This window comes from Parasteatoda tepidariorum, chromosome 5 (assembly GCF_043381705.1).
Source record: "Parasteatoda tepidariorum isolate YZ-2023 chromosome 5, CAS_Ptep_4.0, whole genome shotgun sequence".
Classification (NCBI taxonomy): domain Eukaryota; kingdom Metazoa; phylum Arthropoda; class Arachnida; order Araneae; family Theridiidae; genus Parasteatoda; species Parasteatoda tepidariorum.
The window spans coordinates 10,857,430-10,876,712 of NC_092208.1; the positions used below are offsets into that span (position 1 = coordinate 10,857,430).

Here is a 19,283-nt window from a genome sequence, read left to right on the forward strand (position 1 = left end):
TATTAAACGACAAGGAATAAAATAGGCAGGCCACGTTATCACAGGGTTCCCACGTGTCAGGGAGAACAGGGAAAACCTGGAATTGTCAGGGAATTTTATTTCAACTACAAAAATCAGGGAAAGTTGCAATTTTTTTACAAAAACCTGGAAAATTCCTTCATTATACCTGGAAAAAAAATAGTCTAAAAATCGTCAGTAACAGTACTCAATTGTTGAGATTAGAGTTAAATAATTCTAAGATCTATTACAATTATTTATTATAAAAGTTTCACATTTTAGACAAACTGAAATGCTTCCATCCTCATATAATGATATTTATTTTACATAGAAAATCTAATACTTGGCATTACAAGTAAAAGAATCAAAATTTTCTGATGAAAAATTTCGTAGTATTGAAGAAATATGGTATTGATTTTCATTGAAATTTACCTGGAAAAGTCAGGGAATTCTTTTTCTGAAATTGAGTGGGAACCCTGTTATCAGAATGGATGAAGACCGTCCCTCAAAAAGAGTTTTCAATGCCAGACCAGTTGGCACACGAAAAAGAGGCAGGCCTAATTTGAGATGGATAGATGGCCTAGAAAAAGACCTTTTGGTCTTAAAAACTAAAAACTGGAAAACACTAGCAGGAAAAAGGTTAGCCTGGAAAAAACTTTTTGAGAAGGCAAAATCCCACCCTGGGCTGTCGAGGCATTGATGATGATGCGTGTACTTTTTTAGTCCTTAAACTGAAGTGAAATTCTGTATATCTTTTTGTTCTTAATGGTGCACTAATTTCTATTTCCTAAGTTATTTTATGTTATTTATACTGTCATAACTGCTTGGTTGTTCAATATTTTGTAATCAAAATTTTTCTGTTGCTACTCAAAGTTCTTGTTCTCTTGTTCTATAATGATTGCTGAATCAAATGTATTTTTTCTTGTAAAAAAATGTCACATTCATTTTTATTCATTAACAAGGTTTATATGAACTTTTACCTATTTCAGTGAAATGGACAAGCTCTCTAAACAAATTCAAACTCTCACCAAGGAGAGAGATGAAACGATTGGTCGTGAGAGTGGTTTAAAAGAAAAGATCCGGGAGTGTAGGAATCAACTTCTAGATCCAATGTTTAAGGACGCTGAGAAAAAACATCGAAGCAAGTGCATAGAACTGAGAGTAAGTCATCTAAATAAACAAATTATTTAACTAGAATTATTAAAAAGAACTATTTATTATTCAACTAGAAAATTATTTCATTGAAAATTCATATTTAGTTATAATACATTATGATTAAAAGCAAGGGGGAAAAAAAGAAAGGTTGAGGTGCAAAAGTGTTCTAGTTAAGTAATAAATAGTTATTTTATTCCTTTTATCTTTCCTTTTATCCTTTTTTTCTCATGGAAATAAGTATTCGTCTTATTATCATATGCAAGGTGATCTTTGTGTTTAATTTTGTGAGACTTTAAATATTTAATATTAATTGTTTCACTTATTTTATTTGTTAGCATTTTAAGACTCATCTACTCAGAATACATTTTTTATCTGATGTTTACTTTTATTTATCGAATTTTAGACTACACAGCTTGCTTGTGAAGATTTGAGCAAATATTATATGGCTCTAAATAAAGCAATAATCAACTATCATCAAATAAAAATGTCTGAAATTAACAAGATCATCAAAGATTTATGGAGGGATACATATGCTGGAAATGGTAGGTGTGCATCACTTGAATTGTACTTTTTGCATTTTATTACATTAGTTCTGTATTGTACTTTTTGCAGATATTGGTATGGTTTTTATCAAGGTCTTTCTTTTCTTTCTATGCTGGAATTATATTTGATGTGGGTTTAAATCAGTGGCAGGAAGTAGCACACTGCAAGTAGTGAAGCTACATTTATTACTAATTTTTCAAATTTGATGGGTACAAATCTTAGCTTTTCTTTCAATGGATGCAATGAAATTGACGATATAAAATTATGTACAAAAATTTCTTATTTAAAATCACATATAATTAATACTTAAAACGAACCATTATGTAAAATAGATAATTAATCACTTTCGTCACACTTTCACATATGTGTGCACATTCGTAAAACATTGATGTTATTTAAAAGTAAAGGAACATATTTTTGATATACACTAGCGTGCAAAAGTTTTTGGTCAACGCGTGAAAAGCATTTTAACCTTTCTATGTGGATTTATTTATTTATTTATTTTTTGTAAAGATGATTTCCATTTTATTTACTCAAGCTAACATATATATTGCACTTGATTTCAGAATTTTTACTTTTCTTGCAATTTAATGGAAAATTTAATCTTCTTTGGATTAAATTTAAATATTTGTACTCAGTTTAGTTGAATATTTCTTTTTGTCTCATAAGAACTAATTCTTCAAAAATAAATGTCAATATTAAATGAAAGTTAAAATCACGATTTTCCTAAATAAAATGCAAAACTTTTGCTTATTTGTTAAAATTGTATTTTCAACCAAAAAATTGTATCTTTCAATTGTATTTTCAACCAATTCTTAGATGTAAGAAAATCGCTTCATGAAAATCGAATATAAAAATTGATAAACACTGATATAAAAATTGCATTTGATTTAAAATGACTTTCAAAGCGCTAACTTTACTTTCTGGTTGATAAGATATTGAGAATGTTTAGGAATAAAATTATACATTATTTATTACATTTCCAATCAACCATCTATATTGAGTTTGACCAAGACTTTTGCACACTAGGGTACTGAATTTCTCGGTGCTAAAAGAGCCTTTCTTAAATTAAATATTCGCTGTCGAAAAAGGCATAAAAAGTTGAAAGTTAAATTTAAAAAATTTTAAAAAAATGCTTTGCAATAACACACTTGTTCATGTAAACATGAATGAATATTTTTTTAATTATTCCCTAATATCTAATGTAAGCCAATTTCTTAGTCAAAACCATTATAATCATAGGTGTAAATTTAAGTTCTGCAACAAATTTTGTCTCCTTAAATTAGTGAAGTAGTTACTACAATTTCAAAGTACTTTGTAGTCACTTCACTTAAAAAAAAAAGTAATTGTAGTTAACTACATTTGTAACAAATAGTTGTAGTGGTAGTAAACTACAACAAAGAAGTAGTTTTCCCGACCACTGGTTAAATATGCTCTTACAGTTTCATTATTTGAGTTAAAAGACCATATTTTATGAATTTGTAACTTTTGTCCTAATATTTTCTTAGGCTTTAAGATAATGCTTTTTTTAAAAAAAATTTTTATTTAAGATATTGATTACATCGAAATCCAGTCCGATGGTGACACTGAGAGTGGTCTTGAAAAAAGTCGACGCACTTACAATTATCGAGTAGTCATGTTTAAAGGTGATACTCCTATTGATATGAGAGGAAGATGCAGTGCTGGACAAAAGGTGGGTCCAATTTTTCTTTTTACTTGTTTAATATTTATTTTAACAATTTCTAGTGTTTAAAATACGCCCAGCAAATTTTTCATTGAATAACTAGGAGGAAGAAGTTGCCTGAAAAATCAATCAGGTCCTTATCAAAATTTTTATAATTGGAAGATTAATATGATTGCTTTTACTTAAACATGGAGCAATTTTTTTATTCACTTTTTATTTTGATTTTTTAAGTTTTGCTTTCAGTAATTTAATGATTTGTTTCATAAAATGTTGTATTTTTAATGAGGTGCTATCTTATAACTTAAATTCATTTTTTATTCCTTGAAGATGTAACTAAGAACATTAGTTTTCAAAACAGAGGTTAGTAATAAAATCAGACTACAGTTAATAAAATAAAACTACTATACCCAAACTAATAAGTTTGTAATGAATTAAATTGAGTTTTTTTTCTTTTTTTTTTGCTTTGATGAACTATGACACTATGTAGCTGTGTGTATATATATGTAACATTTTTCTTTTAGGGGGGGGGGTAAATTTTAACTAATATAATTTGTAGAATCCTTCTACTAATCAACAAACAAATATTTACTTTGTATTTTTCTCTCCTCAAACTCTCTTTTGATTTAATGTATATTTAAATGAATATGTTAATTGTTATTAAATCATATATCAGGACAAATATCCAAGTCTGTCTATCAGGCTTGTCCAAATATATCAGGACAAAATATTGTTTTCCTGAAAAAAAATATTTTGTCCTGATATTTTGCTTTTTGTCCTGATATTCTTGATTTTTGTAAGTAATTAGAACATCCCATTTTGTTTTTACCTTGAAGTGAAATCACAGCAAATATGCCACTTAACATTTCAAGAACAAAAAATTTAATCCGTCTTTTTATTTTACTGAATTTTTCTAATAGAAATCGCAACATTTAATAGTTCCAATTTAGGGACTGTGTACCAATTATTATGGTTTAGGAATATAACTTTACCCACTTAGGTCTCTGTTTAAGCCTTTTTGAGAACGCAGTCAATCTATGAAAAGGAGACTATTAACAATATTAAATAATCAACTATTTACGGTGATCAATTCAGGTGTTATACATTTATTTATTATTTTAAGCAAATGCAGTAACAATTCTGGACTTTGGTACTTTTATAATTCTTAATTTGTCTCTTTCATGTAATTTTTAAAAATGATAGATTCTAATCAACATGTCATGGAATTTTATATGATGAATTGGGGATCATCCACTAAAATTACTTTTGTTAAAAAATGTTAAGTGGCATATTTGCTGTATTTTCGTTTCGAGATAATTGAAATCCCACTTTAAAAGTATTTGATTAAGAAAATCTCGAACTCAATTTCAAATGTTAATTATATATTGGTATGAAGAAAGGAAATATTAACTAATTGAAGTTAGTTATTTTTTTTAATGCAACAGTTCTATATAAACTCCCAGGCATTGATATAAAATAACTATTATGAGTTGTTATATTCAATATAAGGCAAACTTAGGAAATTCTCCTATTGGCCAGTGGCAGAATTTTTAAGTGTGGCCGCATTTTAAAATACATGGCTACTTCATACCCTCCAACTGCTACGGAATTTCCGTAGTTTCAGAAATCTTCTTTTCAGACTGTAGCAAAATTAATGTCTTAATATTTAAAAAAAATTAATTTTAGCGTAACTTGTCCACTATTACTTATAAAAGTGCAAGCCATATGGCTAGATTCTTAAGTTCTGATAAAAGTTTTATGAGAGATCCATTTGCTTTAAAAATTTCTACTTTGATTCGATACCACTAGAAAGAATTATTTTCAAAATCTTCATGAGTTGCAGGGTATGCTACTTTTTAAAATGAAGAAAATTTTATACAATTTAAAAAACTATTAAAAAAAATAATTTCTTTTGAAGCATTTCTTAACATAGGCATAACCATGTTCATTTTTAAAACATCGAAAAATTTGAGAAGCAAGCAGGAAATTATCAGAATATTAGTAATTTTCAGAATGATATATTCATATTAATTCTATATTTATGAAAATACTAATAATAAAAGGTGCACTTTTGACCAGCTGACAATTTTTTAATTGTCATTTGTTCTATTTAGTCATCTTGTAGCCAGTAGAGATCATTAGTTTGAACTAAATGATACAATATTGATAAAATTACTCTGAAAATTGGCTATTCTGAACAGTCATTCTGACATTAAAAAATATTTTATTTTGTTATTCTTTTATGATATAATTTGCATTTACGTAGAGCAAAATATGCTTTGGTTTTGCTTTGCCTTTTTTAAAAGTCATCTGGTATATGTATGATGTTTAAAAAAAAAGTCCTGATTTTGTTGTAATTTTTTTATTTATTTATATTATTTTTTTTCACAAATGTTGTCTTGATTTCTTTTTTAGGCTCACTACAAAGATTTCATTTATGTAGTTTCTTACGTTTATAATTTTGTTTAATGACATTAACTATTAGTAACAATTATTTATTAACAGGAATTATTTTTGAACTATTTTCTCTGTAGAATTTTAGGTTTTTCTTTCAGTTTTTCATATTGAAATTAACATCAATACCAATTGGAAAAACTTATTTTTACCAATATATCATGTGTTAAATACATCAATCATATGTCACCCTCTTAAAAGGTAATGATACATATTGATATCTGCATATAACTCTTAAAAGTAAACTTACCGAACAAAACTTTTTAGTAACTTATAAATTTAAAACATGTGATTTTTCCAAAAAATATTAAATTTGGATGCAAAATCTTTATGTAATTATATATATATATATANAGTTGATATATATATATATATATTATATATATATATGTGTGTGTGTATATACACACACAAAATTCTCCCTAAGAATAAGAAAGGGCTAAGTGCTTCCTCACAGAAAAGGGCATTTTGAGCTGTTTTAAAAAGGCATCCCCAATTTTTAAACCACCCTCTTATACTATTATATGTGTATATTTTACAAAGTAATTCTCACTCATTACCAAAATAACAGAAAAATATGAAGCTTTCGAATAATAATTAATAGCAGGCGAAAAGACAAGTGTGAATTTTTTTTTAAAAAAATAAAAAGTAAACTAATAAATAAAGGATTAATTGAAAAACATCTATAAAGCTTTCTTTATATTTTAAACTGAAAATTATAAGAAAATAAATATTTAAAGGTGCATTTTTAAATAATAGTAAAATTTAATATGACTAAAATATTCATTAATATTAGCTCCACCCCTCCCCCAAAAAAATGAGATATGGATATTTCTGGGGCTGAATATCATACAAATTTTAACAATATAACTGGACAACATAAAAAAAAAATCTTATTAAAATGAAGGCAAAAAATTAAAAATTGATTTGAAGTTAAATAATTATCAATAACTAAATAAATAAAAAAGAGACTTTTCATTAAAACAGATGGTTAAGAAAACCATCTTTTCCTGAAGAAATAAAATTTAAAAAACAGTGTTTTTAAGGAATGGCGGCTTTTGTTCTACAAAAAGGATGAAGAGGGCAGATTAGGTGGGCTACCCTTTTAAAAATGCTTGTGGAGAACACTGTATATATTTGAATGAAAAATTGAATGCCTATTTCTTTTATAAAGTTAATGTTTGCATTCAGGAAAAATTTAAAGGTGGATGAATACTGGAAAAACTATTTATTAGTCATATATAAGCTATTTTCTATTTCAGGTGCTGGCGTCTTTAATAATTAGATTAGCTTTAGCAGAAACATTTTGTTTGAATTGTGGGATCCTGGCATTGGATGAACCAACAACTAACCTTGATCGTGAAAATATCTCTAAATTAGCTAAAGCACTTGTCGAGTATGTTCAACATTTCCTTTCAATCTACTGCTTCCCATAATGTCAATAATCATTTTCTTGACATTATACTTCTGTTGCAAGTTAAGAAAAAACCATTATCCCTATGGAAAAAGCCTTTTTGCATCTGAGTATATGCCAAATGGCTGCAAAGCTCGCAGCCCGAACATACCTCAACATTGCTGTATTGCCTCCTTTTGACTTGCTTTCTAATTAACTACAGTAATCAACACTTAATACAAATTAATAAAAATGATATCAAAAATCGCATATCAAAAATTTCTTTTCGCATATTAAGAAACTAATGAAGGAATAATAAATATTATTTCTTGCAGAAATTTTTTTTTACCTCAGAACAAAAGTAAAAATTTTTTATCTTGCATTTGATTTGCTAAGAACGTGTCAGCATAAGTCGCAAAATTTTTAGAGGTCCAATGAAATCTAATGCTCTTGCAATGTCATGTAGTTCTGTTTTTTCTTCAAGAACGAATGCTCTCCTTATTTATCGCAAAGTCTAGGATTCCAGCTAGACTACGAAACCATAACCTTTTTTTAAAATATATCTATGATATATAATGCAAGCAATAGCATGAATTATATTTCCAACTGACGTGTTTAACTTTTAAAAGCTTTTATATTGTTTTGAAAGCTTATTTTCGCCAATTACAGTCGCCAATTTTTACTTAAATCCTATACCGCAATGGCTTTTTCTTAACTTGCACCGGAGTATAGATTAACTTGCACCGGAGTCTATTTTATCAGAAATTTTCTTATACATTTTTTTTTTCAAATTGAGAACCATTAATGAAAAATCTGATCTGTGAAAAACTTTTGTTGATTATGAAAAACTTTGCTTTTATGTAAATATTTTGATTGAATATTATTTATTAACTGTGCTTGATTTTTAAACTTTGCGGTTCTGAAAACTTAATCTATCACAAAGCCTTAAAGTATAATGATATTCCACAAGAGATGGTGTTGAGTTCTCCCAATAACTTCTTTAACCATTTTTTTTTATGTTAAAATTATATTTCAACACAAATCTAGACACATAATTAATTTTATGATAGTTTTAAAGAGTTCATGTAAAGCATTTATTAACAATTTGTTTGGAAATTAATACGGTGAAACCTGCACAGTTGTAGTGCTATATTTTACTTTAGTGGTTAAATAATAAATGAGATGGGATCAGAATCAACAAAAGATAAGCACAGAAATATCAGAAGTTTCTTTATTTAAAAATTTTTTTTATCAGGTTTTGAAATTTATATGAAAAGCCAATTATAAATTATTTTAATTTTATTAAATTGCTAAAAATGATAAGCAAAACCCACATAATCACTAGTATTTAGATACTTTTAAGCTATTTTTCACCTTACTCTATGGCTACTTATATTCTTATTAAATACATACCTGCCAACTTTTAATCCCTTTCATTATCATTTTCCCCTGTGGTATTAAAATGAAATTAAAACTTCAATTTTAAGCAAACAAATACGTTGCATTTGAAAAAACTTAAGTTGACAACCATGATGGTAACGCATATTGATATATGTGCTTAATTTTTGTAAGAATAGTGGTGATCAAAATCATTTAAAAATTAAGTTTATAAAAGAAAAAATNTGATGCATACTTTGCTACCACTTTAAATATGAAAATAAAATCTTCCGGAAAATCCGGAAGAGTTGGCAGGTATGTAAATATATTTGATTTAATGAAATTGGGAATTTGGTTATTTTAGTACTATTTTCATTATAATTTTATTATTGACTTTATAGGATTGTGAAAAGCAGGTCAGCACAACGTAATTTTCAATTGATTATAATTACTCACGATGAAGACTTTATAGAGCTGCTTGGGAGATCTGACAATGTGGACTATTTTTATAAAGTTTCGAAAGATAACTAGTAAGTTTCATCAGTCTTTATAAAGTGGTTTGTATAGACCTTTATAAATATAAACCTCTCATTTATAACTATAGGTTGCCAGTGTAATTTTCATCTCTGCTTTCATTTTATATGTGTACAGTGAAACCTCTCGGGAGCGACCACTCTTTCAGGGTGCATAGCGTTTTAAAAAAGTGCTTAAAGGTGCTTATTTTTGATTTTCGTTTTTTAAACGTCCTTAAAGGTGCCTTTTTCATTTGGTGTTTTTTAAATAAAAAAAGAGCTTAATTTTCCCTTTTCCGAAATGTGATATTTTTCTTTACCATGTTGATTTTCGCCACAAATTATGCAAAAAGACATTGTCCTAGTCAACGTTTTCGCAATTAATTCAACCTCAATCTATTCCGGTTTTCCTGTCTGTAGTGTATGAAAGCACCATTTGTTTTGCATTTTTGATGAAATACTTGCGGGACCGCACTTGTGTATACTGAGCTGGATTCAGTGTGTGGTAAGGATTTTTTACTCTCATGTGCAACCCTGCTGCATTATGCAAGAGATTCTCAATTTCAGACTTCATTTCCCACCCTCTGTAATAGAATCGAAAAATCTCTTGTATTTTTGCTGATTACAGGGACCAACTAAACATTAGTGATAGAAAATTTCATTTCTCATGTTAATTTCATTGTTTGTGACGCTCCATCGTCTTCGTCACTGTAAATGAAACCGGATAAAACCATAAATTGTCAAAAACTTGCCAACCCTGTCGAATTATAATATTTTTCAAAGCGCTTAAAAATATTTTCTGAGTGCTTAAAAGGTGCTTATTTTTTGTTGAAAAATTTGGCTATGCACCTTGTGTCTGTTCCACAGTAAAATGATCGTTAATGGTGATTGTTCTTTCTTAGAGGCTACCTCCATTGACTTCAAAATATTATTGAAGGTACATGATTTTTTTCGCAAACGATTTTAGTTTGTCATTTTCTTGGCACTTGTGTTGGCGTCATGAAAGCTGGATTGAATAAAATTTTGCTTCACTAAAAATTATCCCTTCTGATGTAATTATGTGTAAAAACAAATGTACCAATGAAGAAGGATAGAATTGTTTTAAATAAAAAAAAAATTTTTTTGTTTAAGTTTGCTTTTGATTTTATATCATAATCATAGTTCGATTTAAAAAATGCGATGAGCTTTGTTGGTTTGAGATACTTAGTTCTTTCGGAAGAAAACTTTTTTTTTCAAATTCAACTTTTGATTCTAAAATTAAATCAATGAATCAATCATAAAATTAAATCAATCAATCATATCATAAAATCATGAATCAATCATAAAATTAAATCAATCAATGAATTTGTCATTGTCTTTAATGCACTCTGACTGCAACATGAGATTGTAGATCTCTTTCAGAGATCGTCAAAAAGAGCTCTCTAAATAAGAACCTCATGCTAATATATTGAATAAATTTTAATCTACACATTTGTTTTGTTAATATTTTTTATTTTCATATTTTATCGTGTGTTCTTTTTTCTTTTTTTACTTCTTCCGCATTGGTGCAGAAGTTTGCCTGATCGTTGGAAGAAATTTTAATGGGTCTCTCTTAAAGCTTTTCTTCAACACAAAGTCTATGGCAAAAATTCTGCACCTCCCAAAAGCGGTCACAATACAGAGGTGGTCTTTTCTATTGATATCACTATGTACAAATATATAAAAATAAAACATATTGGTAAAATCAGATAATAAATCAATCTTTAAAGTTTTCTGATTATGGGTGGAGGGACACTTAAATAGAAAAAAAAAAGACTACTCTTTGTGATAAAAAAAATAAAATTTTTATTAGTAGTAGTACATGGCATGAGCATACTTTTAAGATATTGGGTAACTTTAAATTCAATGTCTAAAGGTTTTACTGGGGAAAGGGAATAAAATTAAATATGGCCTAGGCAAAAAAGATATTGTTTTGACTGTACTTTTTACGCACTAATTTATAAGAAACCAAAGCAAGATCTATGTAGAATTATTGGGGTATTGTTTACCACATATGTTATATTAGCTATCACATAAATACATTTTTATTTTTAACCTTATTGTAGATTCAAGTACAATATGCTTTAATTAATTGATAAAAAATTGCATTCATGCAATCTTGTTACTTTTGATATGGTATTAGTTTTTAATTAATTACTTTCATATGTTATTATACTTTAAATTAATTAATAATTTGAGTAGGATTATATTGAGTTAATTACTACACCCATGTGATCAATTATGAGTAATTTACTTCCCTCAACGATATTTTTATCTTCAAATGGAATAAAAATTTTGAATTACAAAGATAATTGTTTTGGATTTATACCTTTTTATATGTCTGTCATTGCCAAGGCAAGTAAGGTATTGTTTTCTGTGTATTTTTGATGGCTAAATCAGATGTGTTAAAAACCAAGTGGATAGAACTAATAGTTTTGAAGTTGTAAGGGTTTTATAAGTAAAAGAGTGACACTCAAAAATTAAAATTTTCAGTCATAAAATCCTCATTACTTCCTAAGTTTTATTACTGATTCTGATTTTGTAGTATTTACTGTAAAAATTTTCTTCAGGAACAATGCTTCATTTGTCAAGATGCTTTTATAATACATCGTAGCAAAACTAGATGTTTTATCAGGTACTAATGCAAAACTACACAGAAAATATGATTTTGATACATAAAAATTTTAAAGTATTGATTCTATTTATTTGTTTTGGTTTCATTCTATATAACAGACAAAAAACGCAATTAAGGAGAAGTCGAACACTTGCCTAGATAGCAGTGTCAATTATGTAAATAGTATAAGTATGAAATTTTGTAAATTATGTAAATAGTATATGTTATGTAAATGTAATAGTAATATGTAAATAGTATACAATTATGTAAATAGTATAAGTATTTTTTTTTTTTTTTAATACATTAAACCTAAGCAACTTAACCATGATAAACTAAAAATTAGTTTCACTGGCCTCGGTGTGAAAAAAAAATTACATTTGAAGCAATATCTCAATTGTTTAGATTGAAATATATTTTTTCTCTCCTCTTCCCAGTATAAGTCTTCAATATGGAATATAAAGTTGTGCTTATATTACTTTATAACAATGATGAAAATTTGAAGATTTAATTACCAGTTTGCTTTACTATGTACCTTATTCGAAACAAGAATGATATTTAAAAGGAAGACAAATTATTTTCAGATAGATTATGTAGGAAAAACAACGTTGCTATAAAGTGTCCAAAATTTGCTTAATTTTTGAAACCTCCAAAAAGCTAATATTATCTTTTAATGTGTGTGAAAATGATATCAGAACTAGTTTACTAAGAAGAAATAAGAACATGTGATACAGAATTCTCATGAGTTTTGGAAATATGATTTTGGATAAAGAAGTGGGAAATGTTGCATGTTCTAGACAAAATTATTGATAAACCTAGGAAACTACCAGTCTTGAAATTTACATCAACATTAAGTGACTAATGAGGTTTGAATTAAATAAATTTAACGTCTATTGCAATTTTTTAAAATTCTACTGCAACATGGNTTCGAAACAAGAATGATATTTAAAAGGAAGACAAATTATTTTCAGATAGATTATGTAGGAAAAACAACGTTGCTATAAAGTGTCCAAAATTTGCTTAATTTTTGAAACCTCCAAAAAGCTAATTATATCTTTTAATGTGTGTGAAAATGATATCAGAACTAGTTTACAAGGAAGAAATAAGAACATGTGATACAGAATTCTCATAAGTTTTGGAAATATGATTTTGGATAAAGAAGTGGGAAATGTTGCATGTTCTAGACAAAATTATTGATAAACCAAGGAAACTACCAGTCTTGAAATTTACATCAACATTAAGTAACTAATGAGGTTTGAATTAAATAAATTTAACATCTATTGCAATTTTTTTAAATTCTACTGCAACATGGGTTTCATTTTTTTTTTTTTAATTCTTGCAATAATTTATTGTTTCAAGTGTTTTTAAATCTAATCATATTAGTACTTCGATGATACTATTCTCCAGACTAAGAGCAATTAATGCAAATAATAATAAGTAAGTTTTATTGCTTATTGGATTAACGAAATAACATGTTTCTGATGTAATATTGCAACTCATAGATAAACGTCTTGAATTTTGTTGACACCTGGTGAAAATTAAAATAGTTGAGAAATTTTTTTTTTTTTTGGATACTTTTAAAATTATTCCGTAATCTATATAATTACCATTTTCCTTTATTTCTTATTTTTTTGAAGTTCTTTTTCTTTATATTTTTAATAAAGCTCTTTTGTAAAGTGAAACAAACTTAAGTTCTGATTGATTTACTTTCTTTTCTAGTGCTTTCTCAAAAGTGTCGAAGCTCTACATCTCAGATATGGCGTAACTGTGTTAAACTCTGTGATCACACATTCTATGTTATGTATATTAGTAACTGTATGTTTTGTTAAATATATAATTTTATACCATTTTAAGTTGTTATTTGTAATTAATTTTTATACATAACTTAGCCTAAACTATGCATTGGTTTTGGTTACTCAGTTTTCATCTATACCATCCTAGTTTAAAATACTTCTTGAACCAAGACAGCGTTACAGAGTAAATCCATTGTCATAAGCTAGTGTGAAAACTCGTTGGAAACAAATGATTTTAAATACAAAAATAATAATTTTAATAATAAAAAAAAAATAATAATTTTAATAATAAAAACAAAAATAATTTTAATAATAAAAACAAAAATAATTTTAATAATAAAAACAAAAATAATAATTTTAACCCACACAAAGCTTGTACTACCAAACAAGTTTTAGACTATAATGTTGTCACTTTACATTAATTTGTAACATTCAAATGATTCTTCAAGTTTAAACTCTTTTTTTTTGTCCAACACATTTGGTTTTGTGAGTTATGAATTCTGTAACTTAACCCAGCGGTTCCTAAATGGTGTTCTGCAGAACCCTAGGGAAAAAGTGAAAGGGATTTCGTGAGTTCGTTCTTTTTATTACCAGTGATGAGTTTGAATCCTCTGATTATGATACAACTTTTAATTCATAATTTATTTAATCTTTTGGTTGCATTTAGTAGATTATTTCAAATACAAAAATAATGATTTTAATTACAAAAATAATAATTTTAATAATGAAAACTAAAATAATTATTTTAACCCACACAAAGCTTGTACTACCGAAGAAGTTTTTAGACTGTAATGTTGCCACATTACACCTTACATTAATTTGTAACATTCAAATGATTCTTCAAGTTTAAACTCTATTTCTTGCTCAGCTTTAGAAATTAAGTAAAATTTCTTGTCCAGCTTTTTTAGTTTTGTGAGTTTAGGATTCTGTAATTTTACCCAGCGGTTCCCAAATGGTGTTCTGCTAGGAACCCTAGGGAAAAAAAGTGGAAGGGGTTTTGCGAGTTAATACTTTTTATCACCAGTGAAGAGTTTTGATCCTCTGATTGCATTTAGCTACAACCTGTAATTCATAATTTATTTAATCTTTCGGTTGCCGTTATGAAATTATTTAAAATAAAATGCCAATGAAAAAGAAATGGCATTTTTTGAAGCAATATATTGAACAAATTATGAAAAGATCAGGCATATTATAAAATATTGCATTACTATTTTCGATCACGCTTTTGAAATAAAAATAAAATAATCCTTTAATCAAGAAATGATTCCCCAATAACCATTTTCATCAACAGTTTTCACATTGAAGTAAACCATAATTCATTTTATTTTATTCATTTATGTATATATGCCAAAACATTCATAAGACTGCATATAGAGCAAGAACTGCAAATTTAATTGTCGAACCTAATTTAATCAAACTAATTTAAGATTATTAATGATAAAACGTTAAAAAATCTTCAATCCTTTATTTAAATATTTTAAAAATAGTTTTTTGAAGGTTATAACGTACACAATTGCATTATTAAACTTTAATTATGAAGTCTGGATTCGATGGCAGACATCATTTTGACGATTTTGCTAAGACACGAAACCGCATAGATTTTAGCTGAAATTTTAATACAATCCCCACTGGCACACCTAGGGTAAAATTATTGGAATGACTGATATTTAAGTAATATGCAGATCTGATTTAATTTCTTACATTCAGTAATTTATAAGACGAGCCGTGATGGATCAGGGGATAGAGCTTTCGCCTTCCAATGAGGCGAACCGAGTTCGAATCCCAGCAATAGCTGGTCGATACCAGGGTGGGTAGCGTTTTTAATAAGTGCTTCAAGGTGCTTATTTCCTTTTTTTAAAAGCCCTTAAAGGTACTTTTTTTCATTGGATGTTTTTAAAAAGTGCTTACTTTTCCCTTTTTCAAAATGAGATTTTTCTTTTACTATGTTGATTTTTGTTTCAAATTATGCAAAAAGACGCAGTTCACATTGTTCTATTCAACGTTTTCACATTTAATTCAACGCCAATCTATTTCGGCATATTGTCAGTCCGTGATGTATGAAAACGCCATTCGTTTTCCATGATTAAAAATTTCCTGATTTTTTTGACAATTGTCAAAAACAACGCCGAAAGTTTTTTTTTTTTTTACATGACGATTAAAACAAGATAAAACCGTTAATTGTCAAAAACTTTTCAACCCTGCCGAATTATGACATTTTTTTAAAGTGCTTAAAAGGTGCCTATTTTTTGTTGAATAATTTGGCTACGTGCCCTGGATACGAATTCTGTATCCGGCTTGCACTGACCACAATGCTGGCATAAAATATCCTCAGTGGTACATGGATCATGGGTTAGAGTCCTCTTGCCGTTAGGCTAACCGTGGGAAGTTTTGTGGTTTTCCTCTCCATGTAACGCAAATGCGGCTTAGTTCCATCAAAAAGTCCTCCACGAAAGCAAATTTCTCAAAATACTTGATCCAGAAGTTCCCTTGTCTTCTGAATTGAGTTCAAAATTACAAGGCTATGGAGTTGAACATTAGTAGTTGAAAGCCAAAAAAAAAATTCTGTCTGCTGTTCAACGCCGGCTATGAAAAATAAAATTTATAAGACTATTATTTACGTATATTTACACTTTGAGGGTGTGCTAACTCGGAAGGGGACATGTGGCAGGTTATGAAGAAAGACACACCAGCTTTCTTCTAGTGGCAATGACTTAAAGGAATCACCTGTTGTGTACTACAACATGAATTTTTTTTAAAAAAAATATGGAGTAGTCAACAACAGTTACAGATGTACAAGTCGTTCTCCTCTTACACAGCTGCATGCAAGATGAAGTGATATTGTTAATGAATAAAGGTATGATAATTCGGCCATAGAATGTAGTTCAGCTTCCTTTTTATTTTGAGATGTTTGGAGTGATCTTTTCTTGGGGATTGTTCTCCTTGACCAGGATTTTCTGCATCCATCTGTTCAATGCAATGTCTACATTTCGTCTTGCGTCCCTCTATGCATGGGAGATGTATGGTAAGTTTTTTATTATCTATCTGCCTTNTTTTTTTTTTTTTTTTTTTTTTTTTTTTTTTTTTGAAAATATTATATGCACCTTTGTTTTAACTGCATCATTTTCCTTTATTAAAATTTTTTACATGCATTTATGTATCTAGGTTCTTATTACTAATAAGTAATTAATATAAATTAAATCAATAGGTTAGATGCAGGACAGAGACATTATCAGGGTGCGTAGCGTTTTTAAAAAATGCTTATTTTTGATTTAAGTTTTTTAAAAGCCCTTAAAGGTGCTTTTTATTTGGTGNTTTTTTTTTTTTTTTTTGTTCGTGATTTGTAAAAAGGGCTTAATTTTCTATCTTTTAAAAATAGATTTTTTCTTTGCCCTATCGATTGTCATTCTAAATTCCAAAAAATACATGATTTTCACAATTTTTTCTGCAATATTTACCAGAAACTAGTTATTTTATCATGATTATGTAAAGTTTTTGAAAAGGTTTTTTTAATTTTATTGATTTTATGTTTATAAATTAAGAACTTTAAACAATAGAAGGAAATAATTCTTATTACTGCACATATCCTAATTATGATTTTTTTTTTTAGAAAGTGATTAAAAATATTTTTGGAGTGCTTAAAAAGTGCTTATTTTTTTGTTGAAAAATCTGGCTACACACGCTGACTATACTTTTCTAAATCACAAAAATTTTGAAATTATTTGATTGCCTCAACTAATTATTTAGTTTTACTTATTTATTATTTTAATATTAAGTACATTAAGCTCTAACGATAGAGAAAATTCAAATTTCATAATCATTTTTATTGTGAAAAGGTGCTATATTGTTCAAAGAAGGAAGTTTAATTTCTTCTGTTTACCATAGTTGATTTAATTGAAGTTAGCAGAGTGGAGGAAAAAGTTGTTTCCTAAGTTTAAAAAAATTGAAATTCCTTAATTTTAACAAATAAATGTATTTATACAAATTCAAAATTCTACTTGATAATTTTTTTAAACTATAATTTCAAGGTTCTTAATTGTCCTGATATTCCTGATTAAAATTACGTCCCAACTTTTGGCTTTCTGTCGTAATGTTTATGATTTTTCTATGCATTCAGAACATCCCATTCGTAAAGTGCAGTTTTAAAAATAATCTATTTAAAGAATTAATTAAAAAATTTGAATTTTTTATGTAACATCTTTTTGTGTAAATTAATATCGCTTATAAAAATTGCAAAATTTGATAGTTGAAATGTGGGACCTTCTACTAATTATAGAAATGGTTCAGGCTTATAGCCTTTGTGATGCCACAATTGGCATTACATATTTATTTCCTATCTTTTTAAAATATCCTTCATTACTTAAGCTTATTTTTATTAATAGAATTACATTTAAAAATAAATCAAAAACTTAATCTTTTTAAACGAACATAAAATATTTATTTCTTCTCTTCCAGATCAATGTAACGGATACTTTTTTTTATTTCATTACTAATGCAGACTTATAAATTCACTGTCGCCTCTAATCGAAAACAAAAATCTATTTATAACTTTTTATTCTAAATTTCCAACGGCTAAATGTTTCGGTTGCATGGTTGTAATAATTCTCATAAATTTGTAGGCGACTCGTGATCACCAAGGTGTTCTTTTAAATCCATGTTGATATGCTAGTTGGCTTTGTTTTGGCTATGGTATATTAGGAAAAATCGCCAAATTATGGATCTCCTACCCATACTTTCTCTGTCCGTTGAGAATAATTATATTCACTTTTAATTTCAAATTTGTGGAGGCTGGGAGCCCTTTGGGGGCATCCCCAGTCTCAATTTTCTAACCGTCAGAAATGATATTCTGGCTGTATGATCTCTCAATCGAGAGTATTCTGATTTGATCCCTTTAAGGGATTTCTTATTTTTTGGATGAAGAAATGGCCATTGTCTAAATCTCAAATTATGCTTAATAAAATCTAAATTTACATTCAACGATTTGTACATTATTTCCTGGAAACTCAATTGTTCAATTCATTCATTAATGGCCTAAATGAACATTCATGTACTACACTATACAACTATGGGCGGCTACTGACGGAGACACAAACCTTCCGTCATAGCCTTGCTTGCAGCACGATTCCTAGTTTCAAAATTTTTGAGAATTAAATGGTTTGATGAAAAAAAGCTCAATTAGCAATTTTATCAAATCAAAATTTTAAAGGGATAATTTCAGGGATCATTCACTTATTTATTATATTCGGCAAATGGTGGTGGGTTGCCACAGTTGACTGAAATGCTACTATTTTCGGCATGAGGCGATTATGGCAACTTTTTATGCCTGAAAAGGCTAAAGAACTATTTTCAGAAAAAAGAGACTATTGGGAGACTTTTCTGTACTCCTAGCGTTGTTTTATTTAACATAAATTGGGTTGAAAACCTGCAGCCCACGGGAGCTTCTAAACATACTAGATTTTTATTTCCCTTAAAAAAGTTTAACATTTTGAATTGCGTAATCACTTTTCACAATATATATATATTAATTATATTTGCTAAATCAATTATTGATAAAAGGAAAATTTTCTTTAGAAAAAGTTTTTTTGAATGAGTTCTAGAAATTAAAAGTATTTAATTTTCTATCATATTGGCCACCAACTTGACTGAATGGATCGTAGTATATGACAATTAAATTATTTAATAAAGTTTCAGTCCTATTTTTATTCTGATTTAGGCATATATTTTCATAGTTTTCAGCAACTATTTTCAAGCT

At 27.9% G+C, this 19,283-nt stretch overlaps 1 protein-coding gene across 1 annotated transcript in view; it reads left to right on the forward strand.

Annotated features, from left to right (window-relative positions):
- The window catches only part of LOC107455150 (DNA repair protein rad50), a gene marked incomplete at its 5' end in the record, with an annotated part of 55,146 nt that extends 41,556 nt beyond the window's left edge, over positions 1-13,590 (forward strand). The window contains 6 exon segments of the mRNA XM_043046106.2: positions 987-1,158; positions 1,556-1,694; positions 3,246-3,388; positions 7,093-7,226; positions 9,002-9,130; positions 13,461-13,590. Coding sequence (XP_042902040.2) covers positions 987-1,158; positions 1,556-1,694; positions 3,246-3,388; positions 7,093-7,226; positions 9,002-9,130; positions 13,461-13,506 — 763 coding nt within the window.
- Positions 13,591-19,283: the final 5,693 nt, after the last annotated feature.